At 37.2% G+C, this 23,252-nt stretch overlaps 1 protein-coding gene across 11 annotated transcripts in view; it reads right to left on the reverse strand.

The window, feature by feature from the left end:
* Positions 1 to 23,252, reverse strand: part of MYO9A (myosin IXA) — a 250,999-nt gene that overhangs the window by 28,199 nt on the left and 199,548 nt on the right. For all 11 annotated transcript variants that reach the window (XM_049852703.1, XM_049852700.1, XM_049852694.1 and 8 more), the window contains 8 exons: positions 22,553 to 22,600; positions 16,851 to 16,962; positions 14,722 to 14,783; positions 7,173 to 7,365; positions 5,575 to 5,703; positions 3,845 to 3,950; positions 2,521 to 2,652; positions 1,656 to 1,779 (listed from right to left, as the gene is read on the reverse strand). In XM_049852703.1, the coding sequence (XP_049708660.1) occupies positions 1,656 to 1,779; positions 2,521 to 2,652; positions 3,845 to 3,950; positions 5,575 to 5,703; positions 7,173 to 7,365; positions 14,722 to 14,783; positions 16,851 to 16,962; positions 22,553 to 22,600 (906 nt within the window). The remainder of the gene's footprint in view (positions 1 to 1,655; positions 1,780 to 2,520; positions 2,653 to 3,844; positions 3,951 to 5,574; positions 5,704 to 7,172; positions 7,366 to 14,721; positions 14,784 to 16,850; positions 16,963 to 22,552; positions 22,601 to 23,252) is intronic.

Raw genomic sequence — 23,252 nt, forward strand, 5'->3', positions numbered from 1 at the left:
AATAAGTCATCACTTTAAACGGTTTATCTGACAGAGGAGAAACCGGTATACTGCAAATAGATGCATAACACAGAGGAAGGGAAATGAAAGACCTAGAGAAAAAGAGCAAGAGAAAACAAAGTGAAGGCTGGCCAGAATGTAGAACCTGACTGGGGCTGCACATGGAGATGGACAGGAATGAATGATAGACAGAGCAGAACAACTCCTGGATGAATGGGAGACAATAATGTGAAGTGTCTGTGATACATTGCAATATTAATACATACCGAGACTGAATTGCGGGTAATGCTCATAAATCTAACTGCAATTAGTACAGGTTTCTGGATTAGGAAGGACATGAAAAGGAAAGCAGAAGGTTAGAATGTACATGTCATTGTCCCATTAAAAGAGAAGGTTTAACCTGTCAGTGGATTGAATATATCCATCTTCTGCAGTGCTGGCAAAAAAAGCACAGCTTATCTACCTACTTTGAAAAGTAGCTTTAGACTAAAAGGCCTCTTCCCTTCCTCCCTGGATGTGCCCTGCCAAACTGGGCCTCTCAGAACTGAGCTCAGGAAAATTCATGCTACAAAAGGGGTTTCACTTCTAAATGGGATTTCTATTTCTGGGGAAAAGATTCAGATAGTATCTTATGATGTACTTTATTTAATACCTTTAAAAACCTTTACTGCCTGGTAAAAGTCTGTGTTTATATTTGGTTTTAGAGAAGACCTTTCACTTACTTAATCAACAAACATTTGTAGGCACTTGTTCTGTGTCAGGCAGATTAAATAGTAAAGGAAGAAACAGAGTTACTTTAATGTTAATCTAAACACAAACTATGAAGATATGGAGGAAGCATTACTGGGCCCCTGGAAAAGCACCGATGTGATGATAGAGAAGACTGCTTCTCTCTTCTCTTTGGAGGTTTACTGGGAATCTGAGTGGGTGTTCATCACAGTAATTTTATTTCACAGTTGAGGGAAAGGGTAGAAAATGAACAGTAATTAAACTTTAATGCAGCAGTAGCTCTCCAGCTACCCAGACTCTACTGATCATTCACTGGTCCACGAGAACTATCTACAGGTCACTGGCTACAAGAGGAGGTATTAAACAGAAAAGTGGGCAAATGGAGGACATAAATTATCATTTTTCCAAGGCTTTCCCCCAAACCTAACAATCAGCCCTTAAAGGAATCTTTATTTTGATAATAGTAGACTCATAGATAGATGGAATTCCATATCCTTATGAATCACATTCTTGCAAATGAGTAAGTTCTCTCTCTTTCATGAGTGCTGGCAGGACCACCAAAAAATGACATAGTTGAGGTTTGAAGAGATGGTGGAAGAAAGCAGAGAAAAAAGTCAGGATAGGTAAGTTTTCATGGGAAGGACAGGAAAAGAAAACAGGGCAGATTATTAAGCCACCAACATTTAATCCAAATATTTGATTTTAAAAATTGTACACATTTAACTGCATAAAGTCTGTACATATAACTAAAGAGAACTAAAAGATCAACAATGAGGGATCCACAGCACCTTGAAATTTGGTGATTTTTTTTTTTTTTTTTACTTGTTCCCTATGTAAAAGATTCTGAGAATAACCCCTCTCTATACCACAAATGCACACTTAAAACCCCAGGAAGTTCCCCACTTGACCTGTGACTTGCATCTTACCATTGATCTACGAATCAGTGACAGCCTGGTCTTTGCTTTATTCTCAGCAAATTCCAGGCTACTGATGTCTTTGAGACGAGCCTTGTATTTATTCATTTGTTCCACAACAATCAGCTCCACACAGCTGAAACAGGAGGAGAGAAAACTGTTAAGAGTTAAAGTAAAACAAAGCGTAGCACCCATAGACTGTTTTTCAGCTCTGTGTGGTAGTGAGGTTGGGGGATGGGGGAAAAAAATCAACATTCCTTACTTTTTGAGCTCAGAGACAGGTTTTAAAATAGTGGTTCTCAATTTAGGCTGCACTTTAGAATAAATCTGGAAAGCCTAATGCTCAGGCTACCCAACACCCTAGACCAATTAAATCACACTCTCTGAGTGTGGGACCTAAGCACCAGTATTTTTTTAGCTCCTTCTGCAGTTAAATTAAGAACCACCACTCTAGAAGAAAAGCAGAGGCCCATGAAAAAAGGCCAAGGTAAAATATACAAGTACTGAAGTACTAAAACCAAAAGGATTTAGAGCCAAGAGACCAGATTTAACCAGATTATAGGAAGACATGACGTTTACATAATTTGATAAAATAGAACTTAAAAAAATTTAGAAACTATAAGCGGTCCTAAGAAAGTGCCACATTTAAAAAATAAGACCCTTCAAAATTAATAACACTCAGCTGAATAGAATCTAAAGGATTTTCCACCTTCAGTATAAGACAATCTAACAGTGTCTAGATGTTGGCACATAGCAATTTTCTTAAAAACATCTGAATTCATGAAATCATTCGCTATGTTTGTTATCTGGATGAAATGACTACATGTCTCAGCCAGAAGTCCCTGGGTCTTCCAGAGGTGACGATGACTGTCCTTACGTGGTAGTCTTACTGATGTCCTGTACACTTTGTAGTGGGTCAGTGGTGTCAGGGCAGCGGAGAATGCAGGGAGCAAACACAATGGCCAAAGCATTCGCAGACATTCGATTCGTGTCTTCCTGCAGAGCAATCCTAAGGAAGAAAAAAAAAAACCCCAAGTGAAAAGTGGGTAAAATGGGAGAATAACAGGGAGGTAGGCAGAGGAGATGACAGAAAGAAGACGTTATGACATCAACGGGAGGCACAAAGTTAAAGTGTAATTTAAGGGAGTCACTGTAGACTTTTCCCAAACCGTTCCTCTGCCTCTGGAAATACACTTTCACTTTGTTCCTTCACTGAAGTAATCTAGGCCAGGAGATAGTCTATCAGCAGATAGTTTATCAAGGGAAGTTCATGACCCACTGCTCAAGGCCAGCAGCACCAGACCAACATGTCTGAAGAATGCAAAGTAGAGGCTTTAAGGCCTTTTTAGACAGACATGTAAGACATTCAACCACAAAGAAGGGCTGCGTTCTTCCCAATTACTTCTGATATTTACACTCAAAAGAAGAAAGGCTACTTCTGAAGTCTCTTTGTCAGTCAACTCCCGAGTACTATCTGAACCCACATCCCACGAATGAGGTTATGTCAATAGACACTTGATCCTTTCTAGCTGAGGAGTCTGATAGCAGGCTAGGTTGAAGTTACACAGCTAAAATAGGGCCATGTAACCCAGCTGAGGATTTCTATTCCTAACCACTTGTTCAGTAGGAGAGGTGTTGACTATAAATAGAAAAAAAAAAAAAAAGATCTTCTGCCAGTGTTACGGATTGAATTATGTCCCCCCAAAATTTGTGTTGTAAATCCTAACCTCTATGCCTGTGATTATAATCTCATTTGGGAATGGGCCGTCTTTTTCATGTTAATGATGCAGGATTAGTGAAGGGTATGTCTTGTATCAATCTCTTTGGAGATATAAAATATTAAACAAGCATAAGAGAAGCAGAAAAAAGGGAAGAACAACACCAAGCCACACGGAGATCATCAGGAGCAGAAGCCAAAAGAGACAAGGACCTTCCCCAGAGCTGACAGAGAGAGAAAGCCTTCCCCTTAGAGCTGGCACCTTGAGTTCAAACTTCTAGCCTCCTAAACCGTGAGAGAATAAACTTCTGTTTGTTAAAGCTACCCACTTGTGGTATTTCTGTTATAGCGGCACAAAAAAAAAAAAAAAATTTTTTTTTTTTTAGATAACTAAGACGGCCAGTTTTCCAAATAGAGGAGCTCTTCACATATTTAAAGGAATCCAAGAGGAACTATTAAACATATCCTTGCTTCTTGAAGTTACCTGACTAGATGAAATATGAGGCGTTCCAGTGTATTGAGATGAGTTCGGGAGAGCTGGTCAATCACCGAGTATACGCCGCGGATTGTCTCCTTCCTATCCTGAAGACCTAAAAACAGTAAGAGCATTAAACAAGACTGAATATTCTTTCTTATATGTTATATCTTCCTCCTGGACAGATGCTAAGTAGCAGAAGAGGCTGGCTCTAGAGGTTTAGCCTGTAAGGGGCATGGGGGAAAAAGAATTTCTTTCCTTTTGAAAAGACTAAAGATAGATGACAAAAGACTACAGACGATTCTGGGAGCATTAGGAATCTGCTTGACCTGAAAAATTACTTAAAGGGGGAGTGGGCAGTCTGTAGTGAGATGGGTCCAGGCACCAGAGGAAGACAGTTGCCAATATATGGATCTAAGGTCAGGCAAAAGAGATGACTGACATTGAAGACAGAAACGGCAATTCTATGCATTTGAAGCAAATATACATAAATTATCTTCAGTAATGATTCCTTAAAGTAATGTCCTTGAAGATGATTCAGAGGAAATAAAAGCAAACATATGAGGTACCTATCATTAAGGTAATCCAAAAACCAAACTTGTTGCCGTCAAGTCAATTCCGACTCACAGCGACCCTGCAGGACAGAGTAGAACTGTCCCATAGAGTTTCCAAGGAGTGGCTGGTGGATTTGAACTGCCAACCTTTTGATTATCAGCTAAGCTCTTAACCAGTGTGCCATCAGGGCTCCATTAAGGTAGCAGCTAATAAAAATATAATCAGTGAAAAGCAACCTATAAATTTAAGAATTACATCATCTAATTCTGTTAAAACAAAGAGGTAATTTTGTAATACAATGTATGGAAAAATGGGTAATGGTCTCCCATAGAGTCTGAGGAATTTGGAGGTTGAGAATTTGTCAAATTACCTTCCTTCCTCACCCTCTTGAGGAGAGGCAGTTGAATCTGCACAACAGGGGAAGACCAACTCACAGTTAATACTTAACTCCTTTTGCTTGCTTGACTTTCACTATTCACTAAGCAGTCTCTTGAGTTTTAATCTATTTCAATCTTGATTACAGGAATGGGATAAAGGTGCCCTAATTTTTCAGCCATTCTGTGGCAGACTGATCCCCCATTGAAACAAATCAACTGTCATAGCTTTTAAACCAGTCTCGTGGGAATCTGAGGAGTCACGCGTGCCTCAGCGTTTAAACACCTCTAGTTTTAGGGAGGCCTTCATCAATATTTTACACGCCTGGAGCTTGGGAAAGTAGAGGGTCAGCAGAAAAAGGGAAAAACCTTCAAGAAGATGGACTGACACAATGGCTCCAACAATGGACTCAAGCATAACAATGATTGTGAGGATGGCACAGGACTGAGCAGTATTTTTTTCTGTAGTACATAGCATTATTATGAGTAGGCACCTAACACCACCAACAACCAACCAACCCTTAATTCTTCTACTTAATCTTTTAATCTGTTTCATAACCCTAGTCTTTCAATGTCTTTCTTTGTGAGAAGCAACTAAGTGGCTTATTCATAGAAAACTTTTAGGATACTGACATTTTAATAAGTCTCCCAACAGTCAACATTTGAATAGGTGACACAGTACGCTGACAGTTTTGTACTGACTGTCAAAAGCTTAACTCTGAACTACACAGATTAATAATTAATAAGATGAAGATGGGATTCCTGTTTCAAGTGTAGGCCTTTGCTCTGACCAAGGAAGCCTGTGCTTACCCATAGCTCGAAGAAATTCCTCATAGAGTTCAAAAGTCATGAGTGGATTGGGCAAATCACGAAGCCATTGTTTGAATACACTTGCAATGACGTGTATGTTATAGTCATCTAAGTTTACATTCTCAGCATCTATTCAGAGACAAGAGTTAGATTGCAAAGCCAAAAGATTCAAATAATTCATTTTAGAAACTATTACCACCAAAAGAAGCCTTCATATTTCTTCAACTGATCAACTTATATCTTCTACAATCTAATTTCATGCTTTCAAACAGTGCTTCTAAAGAAGCCAACAGCTTTGTTTGTTTACCTTTTTCCAAATCTGCTGAGGACTGATATATTTGTTTAAAAAATAAAGACCGCATACTTGCAGGTTGCAACACTGCTCAATTGGTATAAATGTTCCTAAATACTTTGCTCTCAATTTCTGAATTTATTTTCTTGTAAACTGGTCCATGAAGTGGCCATTTGAATGGAAATGCTTTAGGTGACAAATGGAAAAGAGGCCCAGAGGACAATTAAGGCATTTTTAGAGATGAAAGTACAGTGATAATTGAGCTTAAGGAGATGTAAATGAAAACACCTTTATCCTATTTTACGTATAAATTCCCCTAAAGTTATACAGACTAGATGATCAAGAAAACAAAAGGAGTTATTTTCACTTGTGTTGCTCCAAGATACAGTTACTTTATAGTTTACAGACAGTTGCCAACTGACTGTGAACCAGCAGACAGAGTCTCTGGAAGACAGAACTTTCTGACAGAGTTTTATGAGATATTTTCTGTTATTATTTCCATAATAATTCGTCACTGAACAAACTAGAAAGAAACAGCATTGTGAATACGTTCTTGGCCACACAGAAACAAACTTTGTACCTAAGTTTGATTCAAAAATATCTATTTCTTCTCAATATCATTAAAGAGTAGAAGCTGAGAATGAGGTCAACCTCTTAAGTATGCTCCAGGACTGAGGCTAGAGCTCTACAAAGACACGTGTTCAACCTACTAACTATAAAGTTAAGTGACTACGTCATCAATGTAGAAAGGCAAGAAAAGGCACTGGAAAGAGAACCAGACTTGAAGTCAGAATAGTAGAGACTAGCAGGCAACAGTTAGATTATAGTTCTGAAGAAGTTAAATCCCAACTTGGCCACTTATTGATGATGAGTCTTTGGGCTAGATCCTCTATAATGGGGATAATAATATGCCTAATTCATAGGACTGTTAAAATTATTATAAAATCATTAGCACCATGTCCTACATCTTCATCAGCAATTTGTAATCCCTAAACCTTAATTTTCTCCTTTGTAAATTAGAGTTATCACATTATCTCACAGGAGTTTTGAAAAGATTAAATGAGATCTGTCTGAAAATGCCTAGTGATGTCTTGTATAAATGATACACTCAGTATACGCTTGCTGAATTGGCTATGTAATACCAAAGACCTTTTAGAAAGCTGCAAGATAGCAAACGAGCACCACAGAAAAGACTGGATTTTTCTGGCTGCAAATTAAAGATCAACATGTAATGAAAACTTTATGAGCATGAAAATACCTATTTAAGTACAAATATTTGGTCTTGATTTGGAGGATATTATCTTACCTGTATCTAGACCTTGTCGAAGCTCCTTGATTTTATTAGTTGAACCAGACTTTCGGTAAATACCTTCTGTATACAATCCATGCATTTCAATGTAGTTTATGAGCTTTTCCACCACTAAAGGAACAGTTCGGTCTTCACTGGTCAAACGGGACAGTTCAACCCCAAATTGTCGAGATGACAGCTCTGGGTCATACTAAACGGAAGATAATGGTTTGTTTCTAAATACATTCAAACATGTTTAACCATTTCTTTGAGAGGAACTATTTTTTATTTTCCGGAAGTTTATGAACATAGGAGGTTGGGGGAAAAGGATATTTTGATTAATGCTAAGAATATAAATGAGTATAAGTGAGATGTTAGTTTCAATCCTCTCCCACAGGGAATCACCAAAAGAAAATACATAATGGAGTGGAGAATGGGGGTAATGGCAACCAGCCACTGTACCCGTAACCCTTCCTATTGAAACCTCTATCTGCAAGGGTGGGATTTAGGCATGGGAGAAGAGAGACGGTCTTTGTATGTAAAGAGCTTGAACATTTACCAGGTACCATTAGAAAATCTATTGATTTGATATAAATTCAAGTTGCCAGTAATTTCTCAAGCACAAGAATGCTTCGATGTCTATGTAAGCCCTAGAGAAATTTCACCGAATTCTGAAGATATAGCTAAAAGCAGAAAAACACACAGATTGGCCCAGGATTAGTGCTATGGCTGTTTCTTACTGAATGTAACAGTGGATCTAAGACCATCCTTATTAACTATCCCTTATTAAATACAACAGAACAACTTAGCCTTACAATTATTTGAAGTAATTCAGAGAAAAGAAAAATGCCAGGTTATTATCTTTGAGACTGAAACATTTTTCCTAAATCTTTCTTTACCTCTTTTTTTCCTGCAACATTCTCCAACCTCAACCCAACAACCAATCAGTTCAACCTCTCCTTCACCCTGCATCCAATCAGTTGCCAAGTTCTTTTAGTCAGTCAGTTGTTGTTGTTGGTAGGTGCTGTCAAGTCAGCTCCGACTCATAGTGACCCTATGCACAACAGAACGAAACACTGCCCAGTCCTGTGCCACCCTCACAATCGTTGTTACGCTTGAGCTCATTGTTGCAGCCACTGTGTCAATGCATCTCGTTGAGGGTCTTCCTCTTTTCCGCTGACCCTGTACTCTGCCAAGCATGATGTCCTTCTCCAGGGACTGATCCCTCCTGACAACATATCCAAAGTATGTAAGACGCAGTCTCGCCATCCTTGCCTCTAAGGAGCATTCTGGCTGCACTTCTTCCAAGACAGGCTTGTTTGTTCTTTTGGCAGTCCACGGTATATTCAATATTCTTCGCCAACACCACAATTCAAAGGCGTCAACTCTTCTTTGGTCTTTCTTCTTCATTGTCCAGCTTTCGCATGCATATAATGTGATTGAAAATACCATGGCTCGCGTCAGGCGCACTTTAGTCTTCAGGGTGACATCTTTGCTCTTCAACACTTTGAAGAGGTCCTTTGCAGCAGATTTGACCAATTCAATGCATCTTTTGATTTCTTGACTGCTGCTTCCATGGCTGTTGATTGTGGATCCAAGTACAATGAAATCCTTGACAACTTCAATCTTTTCTCCGTTTATCATGATGTTGCTCATTGGTCCAGTTGCCAGGATTTTTGTTTTATGTTGAGGTGCAATCCATACTGAAGGCTGTGGTCTCTGATCTTCATTAGTAAGTGCTTCAAGTCCTCTTCACTTTCAGCAAGCAAGGCTGTGTCATCTGCATAACACAGGTTGTTAATGAGTCCTCCTCCAATCCTGATGCCCCGTTCTTCTTCATATAGTTCAGCTTCTTGGATTATTTGTTCGGCATACAGATTAAATAGGCATGGTGAAAGAATACAACCCTGACGCACACCTTTCCTGACTTTAAACCAATCAGTATCCCCTTGTTCTGTCCGAACAACTGCCTCTTGATCTATGTAAAGGTTCCTCATGAGCACAATTAAGTGTTCTGGAATTCCCACTCTTCGCAGTGTTATCCATAGTTTGTTATGATCCACACAGTCAAATGCCTTTGCATAGTCAATAAAACACAGGTAAACATCCTTCTGGTATTCTCTGCTTTCAGCCAGGATCCATCTGACATCAGCAATGATATCCCTGGTTCCACGTCCTCTTCTGAAACAGGCCTGAATTTCTGGCAGTTCCCTGTCAATATACTGCTGCAGCCGTTTTTGAATGATCTTCAGCAAAATTTTTCTTGTGTATGATATTAATGATATTGTTCTATAATGTCCACATTTGGTTGGATCACCTTTCTTGGGAATAGGCATAAATACAGATCTCTTCCACTCAGCTGGCCAGGGAGCTGTCGTCCATATTTCTTGGCATAGACGAGTGAGCACCTCCAGTGCTGCATTTGTTTGTTGAAACATCTCAATTGATATTCCATCAGTTCCTGGAGCCTTGTTTTTTGCCAATGCCTCAGAGCAGCTTGGACTTCTTCCTTCACTACCATCGGTTCCTGATCATATGGCACCTCTTAAAATGGTTGAATATCGACTAATTTTTTTTGGTATAATGACTCTGTGTATTCCTTCCATCTTCTTTTGATGCTTCCTGCATCATTTAATATTTTCCCCATGGAATCCTTCACTATTGCAACTCGAGGCTTGAATTTTTTCTTCAGTTCTTTCAGCTTGAGAAACGCCAAGCATGTTCTTCCCTTTTGGTTTTCTATCTCCAGCTCTTTGCACATGTCATTATAATACTTTACTTTGTCTTCTTGAGAGGCCCTTTGAAATCTTCTGTTCGTTCTTTCACTTCATCAATTCTTCCTTTTGCTTTAGCTGCTCGACACTCAAGAGCAAGTTTTAGTCTCCTCTGACATCCATCTTGGTCTTTTCTTTCTTTCCTGTCTTTTCAGTGACCTCTTGCTTTCCTCATGGATGATGTCCTTGATCTCATTCCACAACTTGTCTGGTCTTCGGTCACTAGTGTTCAATGTGTCAAATCTATTCTTGAGATGGTCTCTAAATTCAGGTGGGATATACTCAAGGTCATATTTTGGATCTCGTGGACTTGCTCTCATTTTCTTCAGTTTCACCTTGAGCTTGCATATGAGCAATTGATGGTCTGTTCCACAGTCGGCTCCTGGCCTTGTTCTGACTGATGCTATTGAGCTTTTCCATCGTCTCTTTCCACAGATGTAGTCAATTTGATTTCTGTGTGTTCCATCTGGCGAGGTCCATGTGTACAGTCACCGTTTATGTTGGTGAAAGAAGGTATTTGCAATGAAGAAGTTATTGGTCTTGCAAAATTCTATCATTTGATCTCTGGCATTGTTTCTATCACCAAGGCCATATTTTCCAACTACGGATCCTTCTTCTTTGTTTCCAACTTTTGCATTCCAATGGCCAGTAATTATCAATGCATCCTGATTGCATGTTCCATTAATTCAGACTGCAGCAGCTGATAAAAATCTTCTATTTCTTCATCTTTGGCCCTAGTGGTTGGTGTGTAAATTTGAATAATAGTCATATTAACTGGTCTTCCTTGTAGGCGTATGGATATTACCCTATCACTGACAGCGTTGTACTTCAGGATAGATCCTGAAACGTTCTTTTTGACGATGAATGCAACATCATTCCTCTTCCAGCTGTCTTTCCCAGCATAGTAGACAATATGATTGTTGGATTCAAAATGGCCAATACCAGTCCATTTCAGCTCACTAATGCCTAGGATATCGATGTTCATGCGTTCCATTTCATTTTGACAATTTCCAATTTTCCTAGATTCATACTTTGTACGTTCCAGGTTCCGATTATTAATGGATGTTTGGAGCTGTTTCTTCTCATTTTGAGTCGTGCCACATCAGCAAATGAAGGTCCCGAAAGCTTTACTCTATCCACGTCATTAAGGTCGACTCTACTTTGAGGAGGCAGCTCTTCCCCAGTCATCTTTTGAGTGCTTTCCAACCTGGGGGGCTCATCTTCCAGCACTGTATCAGACAACGTTCTGCTGCTATTCATAAGGTTTTCACTGACTAATGCTTTTCAGAAGTAGACTGCCAGGTCCTTCTTCCTAGTCTGTCTTAGTCTGGACACTCAGCTAAAACCTGTCCTCCATGGGCGACCCTGCTGGTATCTGAATACTGGTGGCATAGCTTCCAGCATCACAGCAACACACAAGCCCCCACAGTAAGACAAACTGACAGACACGTTGGGGAGTCAGTCTGTACACTCTCTTTATTTATTCTGTTTCTCTCTTTTCTATTTGTCTAATTCAAATCTGTATCACCATTAACTTGGACTATTCCAACAGCTTCTTGATAAATTTCCCCACATCCATTTTCTTCCCTTTTAATATATTCTATGGTGTATCTGTATATATTATATTTTCCTCAAAAACCTTCAGCGGCTAAGTATTATACACCAAAATGAAGTTCAAACATTCCTGAGTCTAACATTCAAGACCTTACTTGATCTAGTCCTAATTTCTCTTTCCAGTCTTACAAGAATATATTTATCATTTAACTGCTAGGTATCAGGGAAATAAAATCAAATAGGAGACAGTACTCACCCTAAGACTAGTATTAACACTAATAGTCTTAGTGTGTGAAGATGAGTAAAACAGAAACAAGAGATATATTAGGTATTATGTAACCACTGAAGAGAGGCAGCTATATCAGGAAGGATGGGTCTGGGAAACAACTAACGACCTCCAGAAGACCTGATGCTTAACCAAAGTATTGAAAAGCAACGTAAAGACAGCAAGAAGAGAACCTACCTCAAAAGCACAGGAAACACAGAGCTACAGAGATGGAAAACTATAATTAATTTGGTATGGCTGAAATAAAAAGTGAAAAAAGGTAGAAAGAGATTATAAAGCATTTTGAGTACTAATATACAGAATTTGGGTCTTACCCTGAGAATAAGGAAGCCACCAAAGAATTTTAAATAGGGGAAGACACAATCAATTTTGCATTATTTTGCATCATTCACCTACATATACCCTGCACTACAGCACTTAACTCTTAGGTAATTTATTGCATCCCTATTTTGAAGTATATCAAATTAAATTAATACCAGGTAACATCTCTGAAAAAGTACTTCTAGATGTGAGGCATAACTGAAAGGACACTCAATCTTGGAACAGAAGATCATATTAAAAGTTTAGCATCACCACTATGTGAACTTGGCTAGGTTATTTCATATTTGCAACAAGAATATCATCTTTCTACCTCAGATGGTTGTTGTAAAAATTAAGTTACAGATGAACATACACAGCCTAGTACCTGGTATATGGTAAATGCCCAATAAATTTCTGAAGAAATAAAATATAGTAATAATGCTTGCTGCAATGATTAAAACAAAATAAACTTCAGTCTTAACTTTTTGCTACTACTGTGACATACACACACACACATAATTTATGGTCTTTAAAGGCTATAACTCTCCTTAGGGTATTAGGAATGTTAATAGTTAAGGTTTATAAAAACAAAGGAAAAAAATGTCTGAGGGCATTAAACAAAAATTTTTTAAATAGCTTGATTGATTAGGTCAATCAATTAGTTTCATTTAGTTGAAACCAACAATCTAAAGCAAAAAGATTTAAAAATTCTATTTTTTGAAATTAATGTAAAAATTAATTTGATATTTTCAACAACAACAAAAAAATTAAGTTTAACTCTGAAAGTCTAGAGTGTTTACTAGGGTCTCTCTTTGATGGTGGATGCTACAACCCCAATTTTTAATCCTTATCACTGTGAAACTATAGAAAATTTTAACCTGCTTTTCTGATTAGCGTCTTAGTTTTTTGCCCTGTGTGGTTTAAGAATTCAGAAAATGCCCTGAGGAAAAAAATCTCTGAGTTTCAGGCTCACTTTTCTATATGTCTGGATCATGGCTCCTCAAATCACAGTAGTCCCAAACTCCATTTCTGTCTCTACAGCCCTATGAGATTGCTAAAAGCTTCGCTGGCTTCTTTGTTTCTTAAATGTGGCTCTGAGCTTAGATTCTTGGCTTCCTGCCCTACACCAAAACCCAGGAAATTTCCACTAGGAGAAAAGCATCTCACAGAATATAGATTCAGCACTCTGCAATTCCCTTGCATCCAGGACCTTAGTCCCTAAAGTCTAATTTGTTTGGGCAGCTCTCTTCTCTGATGTTTGCCAAAAGATGGTTTTTTGGTTGTTCTCAGCAAGAGTACTGATCTGTCACAAATTATTCCAGCTTAGCTGAAAGTATAAGTCCCACACTCACTGTATTTTAAGCTCTGAACCAAACCTGCCTATGAACTTTGCAATGATTTGTCCTCTAATTTTAAGCAAATGCAAAGTCTATATAGAGACTGTAAACACACACATTTATATTATAGTTCAGATTTGCACAGCTTTGTTACAACTGTCAGCAAGTGACTAATAAATAACAAATAATGTCGCGATTATACATCGACCAATAAAAGCCTGAAATCTTTCAAAAATGATCAGTTCGTTTAAGCCTAAGGTACCAAAGAGTATACATTCAGTATCATCTAGTTCTGGCTGTGTACCCAAATATGTAAAAACATCAACTATGCTGATGAAATTTGCTGTTCATGTTTTAAATGTGTTCATTTTTAAGTGCAGCCTACCACTTTAAAGACAATTCCTAGGAAGAAAGCAACGAAGTAAGAAATCTCTTACTTAGGGAAGTAAGAAACTTCTAAAATATGTGTTTTTCAAACTGTAGGATGGGAAATCAATATAGTGGCTCATATATAGCAAAAATAAATACAAAAACCCAGTTGCCATCGAGTCGATTTTGACTCATGCTGACCCATGTGTGTCAACGGCTGATTTTTTTTTCTGTTGTGCTTTAAATGAAAGTTTACAAATCAAGTCAGTCTCTCCTACAAATACTTATACATGCCTTGCTATGTACTCCTAGCTGCTCTCCCCCTAATGAGACAACACACTCTTCCTCTCCACCCTGTATTCCCTGTGACCAATCAACCAGCTCCTGTCCCCCCATCTGCCTTCTCATCTCGCCTCCAGACAGGAGCTGCCCGCATAGTCTCATGTATCTACACGGGACAAGAAGCTCACTCTTCACTAGTGTCATTTTCTGTCTTATACTCCAGTCCAATCCCTGTTTGGCTTCAGGAGTTGTTCCAGTCTTGGGCTAACAGAGGGCCCGGGGACCATGACCCCTCTGGGGTTCCTCCAGTCTCAGACCATTAAGCAGTCTTTTTACAAGAATTTGAGGTCAGCATCCCACTGTTCTCTTGCTCTGTCAGGGATTCTCTGTTGTGTACCCTGTCAGCGCAGTCATCGGTGGTAGCTGGGCACCATTAACCATTTGCACCACCCCGTTTCATGAAAACCATTTAAGTCATATACACATATCCCCCGTAAGTATGTGCTGGATCATGACATAAAACATATTTCTTACTGGGATTTGTGGTCAAAAGGTTTGAAAACCACTGCTCTAAAAAACCACCAAAGAGGCCTTGATTTTCTTTCCGGAAGACGCACACACACAAAACAGATGTTATTTATTACTGATAGGTAGTAACTTCTTACCTTCTTAGAGCACTTGGCAGTGGTTTTCAGACAGCACTTCTTGTGGCAAGCATACTTGCATACTGAAAAACAGGTTAAGAATGCAGTATTTTTAGATGTGTCCACACCAATGACAAGAACGTCACCAGTTTACAATGTTACTTTGGATATAAGTATTCTCCTTAAATCTTAGCTTGCTATGTCATAAATATACCGTGTTGTTGCCGGTAGCTGCTGCTGAGTCGATGCCAGCTCATGACAAACCTACGTACGACAGAACAAACTGCTACACCATATTATAATGAAAAGGAATTTTAACGCAGTCTTTTGGAAAAAATGAAGTTGAAAAACATGCCTAAAATCTCTAACCACTGTCTATGAAAAAACTTTTTATTCTTTCAAGAGTCTCCCTCCCCACCCTCCCCAATATTCCAGCAGGACAGGTATCTATCTCTATGATTCGATGCACAAATTACAGCTCACGCTCCCCAACACAGACCCTCTACAATCTGCTAAAACGCCAGTTAAAAATTATTCCTATGGGTAAGTAAGGAACTGTTATCAAAGACCGTCAGTTAAATGAAAACAAATTGGTTAGGACATTAAGATATAAAAAAAAGGCCTCATTTATTAGATTTTCTCTGAGGGCCCAAAGCATAGAGAGTATCGGTTGTGATTGACAAGATGAGATAAAGAAAAGGGTCAGAGTAGACACAATTTCTTGGAGCCACAGACAAGGGGGTGGCTGGGAAGCTGGTGGGCAGGAAGAGGCACACTAAGAGAACGACACTGGGGACACACTTGGACTATGTCACTGTCCTACACCCAGTACTTGCTCCCGCATGATAACACCTGATTATCTTTTTTGAATTTCTAAACTGTAAATCAAGGTTTTCAAGGCCAAAACAAGTAGAGAAGGCCATGTCATTGTACTGTTAAAGTCACCAGGAAAATAAAGCTAATTAATTCTATTAAGAAATCAAACCAAGCCCATTCCAACCATAAAAAAAAACAGATTTTTTAAAACTTTTAGCTGCAGCTCACAGAAGAAATTACAGCAAACCTACAAGAATCAGACTAACATTATAAATACATTTTAAAACACTTTTCATTTTCACTCTCAGTATAAATTTTTAATTATTAGTAATAAAATGAAAGGAAAACCAGTGTTGAACCACAGAATAAGTGAACATGTTGAGGATAGTGGTAAACACGACTTTTACCCTTATCGTCATAGTGGACTTAGCCCTTCCTAATAGGTCCTTCATTCATTTCTGCCCTACTAGTAAAAGCAAAGGAGCTCTGGTGGTGCAACAGTTAAGCACTCAGCTGTTAAATGCAAGGTTGGTGGTTTAAACCAAAACAGAGGCTCCGTGTGAGAAAAAACTGGTGATCTGCTTTTGTAAAGATTATACCCAACAAAACCCTATGGGGCAGTTCTCTTCTGTTACACAGGGTGGCTAGAAGTCGAAACTGACTCGATGGTATCTAACAACAACAGTAAAAGAAAAGCCCCACAGAATTACTGAAAACATCAGAGTAGATGTATAGACTAAGGAGTGGAAGATTCTCTGTAGGACAGAACTAAGTTGACCTACAAAGAGTCTCTACTAATATTCTAGGATTTATATATTCTGATAAAAATTTTATAGTTTTAAAAAAGTACCTTTTTGGAAATAACCTAAGAACTTGTTCATTAATTCATCCATCCACCTAGAGGTCTGTCTATCCAACAAATATTTATTAAAACTTATTATGTGCCAGAACTATTCTAGGCAATGGTGATAAAGAAGGGACATGTAAGTTTCCTGATCTTATAAAATTTATATTCTAGAGGGACAGTCTGACAAACAAGAACACAAATGAGGTAGCATTGGAGTGGAGACATGTACTAACTGAAATAAGTCATTCTAAAATCTGGGAGAAGACCATTTTACACAGAATGAGTACAAAAGATCTGAGGGACTAAAGGATGCCAAAAAGTCTCGTTTAGCTACAAATAAAAGGTGAAGGAGAAGTTAGTGAGAGATGAGGTTAAAGAATTAGACAGTATGAATTAGTCCTTTATATTAAAGACGATATAGGAAAACTCAAGCAAATAGATATGTCAGGTGTTTTTAAAAAATTCCCCAAAGATCTCTCATACTTACATTTGCAAACAGAGGCTCGGTCCATTATCCATATCAAAGAAGAACAGTACTCACAGTATGTAGGGATGCTATATTGGGTAGCTTTAAAGATATGACCGTTGTGTTCTTCCACCTAAATGAAAAAATGTTATCTGTTTATAATAAAGCCAACACAATAAGTACTACCCTAACATGGTCAGCCAACGGAAATCCTTCAATTCCTCAGTTAAGTCTTCACTGTGAGCTTATTCCACAGGGAGAACTATGATATCCTGAGGGCGGGGGCGGGGAATGTATGATTCCTGCCCTGAAAAAATGAGCAATCTAGTCAGGAAAACAGGATAAACTTGTAGGAAAGAACAAAAAAGTGCAACAAATATATAAGAGCTGTATTATGTGATTATGAGTCAATAGGTTAAATTGAAAGCAGCAATTCTTAATTTTTTTTTTTTAAACTCAGGAATCTTTTACAGCTTTGAAATTTATTGAGGACTCCAAAGACCTTCTATTTATGAGTTATACCTATGAATATTTCTTGTATTCAAAATTAAAACTGAAAAATTAAAAATTTATTCATTAATCCATTTGAAATTAATAATAAAAATATACTAACATAAATAACATTTTTATGAATAACACCTATCTTTAAAACAAACAAAAAAATGATATGAGTTTGCTGTTATTATTATTGTTGTTAGTTGTTGTTGAGTTGATTCTGACTCATGGTGACCCCATGTGTGCAGAGCAGAACTGCTCCATAGGGTTTTCAAGACTGTGACCTTTTGGAAGCAGGTCGCCAGGCCTGTCTTCTGAGGCGCCTCTGGGTCGGTTCAAATCACCAACCTCTTGGCTAGTAATCGGGCACTTAACCATTTGCACCACCCAGGGACTCCTGATGGTAAGAGTAATGTTTCACATTTTTGTAAATCTCTTTAATGTCTGACTTAATAAAAGACATCTGGGTTCTCACAGCCACTTCTGTATTCAATCCGTTATGATATGCAGTTTAGACTGAAGTATAAGAAGAAAATCCAGCTTCATATAGAAAAAAAGTTGGAAAACAGAAGAACATTTTAATAAGTCCTTTCAGATAATGATACCACACCAAAATTCTACAAATGGTAACTCAGGGTTAATTGCAATGTGAAATCTGAAACCATTCCAATACACTCTTCATGGTCTGTGACATTAAAATCCATTATTCTGGACATTATTATAATTTAAAACTCTTACCTTTAAAGATACCACTGAGAAAATAAAAAGGTAAGCAACAGACTTAGAGAAAATACTGGCAAAACACATATCTGATAAAGGTCATGTATCCAGAATATACGAAGAACTATTACAACTCATCCCTCGTGGTCTAGTGGTTAGGATTCCGCACTCTCACCACAGCAGCCCAGGGACTGACTCCCGGTCAGGAAAGCCTTTCTTCTAGAAATCCTGGTAGCATAGTGGTAAAGAGCTATGGCTGCTAACCAAAAGGTCTGTAGTTTGAATCCACCATGTACTCCTTGGAAACTCTATGGGGCAGTTCTATTCTGTCCTGTAGGGTCGCTATGAGTCGGAAATGATAGCAACTTTTTTTTTTTTTTTAATCACAACTCAGCAATAAGGAGACAAACAACCCAATTAAAAAATGGCAAAATATTTAAATAGATAATTCCTAAAAGACGAAATACAAATGGCCAGTAAGCATATGAAAAGATACCAACACCACTAGTTATTAGGAAAAGACAAATTAAAACCACAGCGGGAAACCACTTCACATCCAATATAATCGTTATAATCTAAAAGACAATAACAAGCGTTGGTAAGAATGTAGAACCCTCAGACATGCTGGTGGGGTTGTAAAATGGTGCTGTCACTTTGGAAAACAGTTTGACAATTTCCAAAAATATTAAACTGAAAGTTACCAAATGACCCAGAAATTCCACTCCTAGATACACAGCCAAGAAATGAAAACATGTCTATGCACAAGCTTGTACACAAATGCTCAGAGCAACATTATTAACAACAGCCAAAAGGTGGAAACAACTCCAATGCCTCTCAACTGATGAAAGGATAAACAAAATGTGTATCTATACAACGAAGTATTATTCAGCACTAAAAAAGACCGAACTACTGATACACGGAAGAACATGGATGAACTCCAAAACATTCTGCTAGGAAACCACATGCAAAAGATCACATATTGTATGATTCCATTTATACGAAAAGTCCAGAATTGGCCAAACCACAGAGACAGAAAGTAGATTAGTGGTTGTCAGAGGCTGTGCGGAAATAAGAACAAGGAGTGACTGCTTAATAGGTACGGTGTTTCTTTTTGGGGTGATGAAAACGTTCTGGAAATAGATAGTGCTGATGGTTGTATAACATTGTGAACACACTAAAAACTACTGAAGTGTACACTTTAAAACGGTGAATTTTATCTCAATACAAAAAAAGAGCCTAGATCACCTGCAATTAATTGTATAAGTGATTGCTTTTTTGAGAAAACCATCATATGCAGCTACTGCATACTTCCCATTTCATCACCCAGAATATTAAAATGACACAAATTTAAGAATAAAATTAATAATTTTTATTGCTTTATCAAGGGCAGTCTTAAGTAAAGAAATTTTTTTTTAACGTGAGCATGTGGCTGTGGAGATTATGAAGGTGACTAGCACAGTCTGGAGCAACTGCCTTGATTAGTGCTAAGTTGTCAGCAGTTTTGCCCGTGATTGCTTCTGTGTCAACTTAATGAAAACAAATGTTTTATTATTAATATGGAAATAGTTATGATCTCATGAAATCCCTGAAAGGACCTCAGAAACCCCTACAGGTCTCACTTTGAGAACCACTGGGTTACAGAGTTTATATATGCACAGGAACAGTATGGAAGGTTCTATATCATTCTCTTAACTATGGTGATTATCTCTGCTGAGATAAAATGCCCAGTTACAAATGTAACAAAATAATCAAAACCTAAATGAGAAAATATTTAAAACCTACTTAAAGGACACAAAAATAGATCTGAACAGATGAAAAGATTCAATGTCAAACTAGACAACAGAACTCCAAGTTCACATGGAAAAATAAACAAGCAAAACAGCCAGAAAAACTATGAAAAGAGAAGAACTATTAGGGAAAACTAGCCCTATCAATTATTAAACATACTCAAAGTTCAATAATTAAAATAGTGTGGCATTGGTTCATGGATATTCAGATCGGCCAATGGACAGGATAGGAAAAGTCCAAACACAAAGGAGAACTGAGAATGTAATGATGATGACATCTCAAAGTAGATGGGCAATAATGGACTTAAATAAATTATGTTGCAGTCATTTGGAAAAAGGTAAAATTAGACTATACCTCACACTTTACACCAGTACAAACTCCACAGGATCAGAATTTAAAGGTAAAAAATATAACTATTAAAGTATTAGAAGAAAAAAATTGAGAATTCCTCATAACTTTGAAGTGGGGGAAGTCTAGCTGTAACTCAAAATTCAGAAGCTATAAAAGAAAATATTGGTAAATTTAATTTCATAAAAATAAAATGTCTACACAGCAAATAATGTCATAAGCAAAGTCAAAAGACAATTTAAAAACTGGGAAAACATATTTGCAACTTGTATCACAAAGGACAACCTCCCTCATATGAAGAATTCCTAGAAATTAAGAAGAAAAAGACCAAAATTTCCATGGAAAAATAGGCAAAGAAAAAACATATAGGTCACAGAGAAAGAAATGCAAATGGCTTTTAAGCACCTGAGATACTCGACCTCATTGTAACAAGAGGAAAGCAAATTAAAACTACACGGAGATAAAATACTCCCCATCTTGGCAGACTGGCAAAAATCTGAAAATGTGGCGACTTGCTCTGATGGGATTGTCAGACACTTTCATATATTATTGTTCAGAGTGTAAAATGATACTAAAAGTAACAGTATATTTGCTGTTTTTTTAAAAATAATCTTGCAGATATCACCTGTAATGGGACAAACAGGCATTCTATACCTTCCGATATGATACAATGAGAAAGCACAGCATCCCTTCTGTGGTATTCCATGCCAAAAAAGGATAACCTGAATCTAATTTTGAAGAAATACACAATAAACTCAAATTGAAGAACATTCTACAAAATAACTGGCTTATATTCTTCAACAATGTCAATGCCATAAAACCCCCAATACTGAGGAGCTATTCTAAATTAAAAGAGACTAAAAAGGCATGACAACTGAATTCAACAAAGATCTTCTTTTGTCATAAAGAGACAATACTGGGACAATTTATGAAATCTACATAAATTTGGGTGAGGGGATACAGTAATCTTTATACCTCTGTTGCAACTTTTGTGTGACTCTACAATGATGTCAAATATAATATCCTTTTAAATTTATCATGTGTATATTACTTTTTCTATTGAAAATAAAAACTAGTTAATTTTAAAAGGTTTTGCTGTCGAAGCAGAATGACCAACCAAGAATGCCATGAATTCTGATTGCAGCACTGTCTGCACTAAACCATATGATAGGAGAGGGTTAGCCATCATTTTTTTCCAAATAAATTAAGTAATTAATTAAATAAACAAATAAAATTCAATTCAAGGTTCATCCATGCCAGTTCTGCAATCTGGCTTGCTCTAATTGTCTCAAATAGTCCCAAGTATTGACATCTTATCTCACTGACATCCTTCTTTTTGATGAAACTGTAAACTACACACATGTACATGCTTTCCCCCAGTAGATCTCTAATATTAAAATTGTTTTCATTAAAAACTTTATTAAAAATTAATTTATTCTGAATGGATAATGCATGCACCTGAACAAAATGTGAAAAATGGAATACCATGAAAAATATGGTAAGTCTTTCTCCCACCTCTGAACCCCAACTATCCAGTTTCCCTTTATAGAAATAAATCACTGCTATCAGTTTCTTGTGTATACTTCCAGACACTTTATATGTGTGTATACACAAGTGTATGTGTGTACATGAGTACAGTTAGTTTTTATATGTGTGTATACACACGTGTATGTGCGTAGATGAGTAAAGATAGTTTTTATACGTGTATACACAAGTGTATGTGTGCACATGAGTTTTTTTATACACAAGTGTATGTGCGTACATGAGTACAGATAGTTTTTATGTGTGTATACACAAGTGTATGTGTGCACGAGTAGATAGTTTTTGTATGTGTGTATACACAAGCGTATGTGTGCACATGAGTACAGATATAGTTTTTATGTGTGTATACACAAGTATATGTGTGTACATGAGTACAGATAGTTTTTATATGTGTGTATACACAAGTGTATGTGTGTACCTGAGTATGTACCTGAGTATAGTTTTTATATGTGTGTATACACAAGTGTATGTGTGCACATGAGTACAGATAGTTTTTGTATGTGTGTATACACAAATGTATGTGTATATATGAGTACAGATACAGTTTTTATAAAGGCATAAATGATTATTCTGTATAGGACAGAGCAGAGCTGCCCCATAGGGTTCCCAAGGAACAGCTGGTGGATTTGAACTACCAACCTTTTGGTTAGCAGCCGAGCTCTTAACCACTGCACCACCAGAAAAAAAAAAAAAAAAAAGGCTCCTGATTATTCCCTAGGTACCTGAAAACACCTATTCCTGAAACATATCCACAGAAATACTGTATGATATACACTTCAGACTGCCAATCTGAATATTTTTTGTAACACAGAAAAGAGATTATAACTTACCAAATCAGTTTCTTTTTTCCTTCTTTTCTTTCTTTCTGTTTTTGGCACCTAGCATGGGGTAGAAGAAATAGAGAAATCGTAATATAATAAAGACTGGAATATTTTCTTACTTCTTAGCAAATGCTGAGGTTTTTGCTAAATAGGTAAGGGGGGAAGCAGCTCCTTATTCTTCAAGAGGAATTTTGCAGTGCAAATAAATGTGAGAAAAAATTTTAATTTGATAAAACACGATTCTAGTAAAATCTAATGAATGGACGGATACTTTAGAGATTACTTATTCAGTCTCAGTTCTCTCCAGAAGTTACATCACATTAAGACAATTTTTTAATTTTAATCATTAATTTAAATGATTATGAATTAAAAAGGTCTTTTTTTTTTTTTTTTTTGCACTTTCCACATTTAGGCCCTAGAAAACTCTATTCCAGAGCTAAATATAAGAAGGCATTATTTGGAACTTGGAAAAGCTCTTCTACATATGACATTTCCTGATAACCATAGAACAATCCAAACCTTACCTTTTAAAATTATAAACATTCGAAGGTAATACAAGCCTGCTAAGAATCTTCTGCATAAAAATAAAGACTTTACCTTAGATCTAGAATAGAACTTTGAATGATTTATATTTTATTACTTCAAAAACTATGTAAAATGGCTTGCAAATTTACACATATATAAACAAGAAAACTAAAAATAACATGGA

The sequence above is a fragment of the Elephas maximus genome, chromosome 13, assembly GCF_024166365.1.
Source record: "Elephas maximus indicus isolate mEleMax1 chromosome 13, mEleMax1 primary haplotype, whole genome shotgun sequence".
NCBI classification, from domain to species: Eukaryota; Metazoa; Chordata; class Mammalia; order Proboscidea; family Elephantidae; genus Elephas; species Elephas maximus.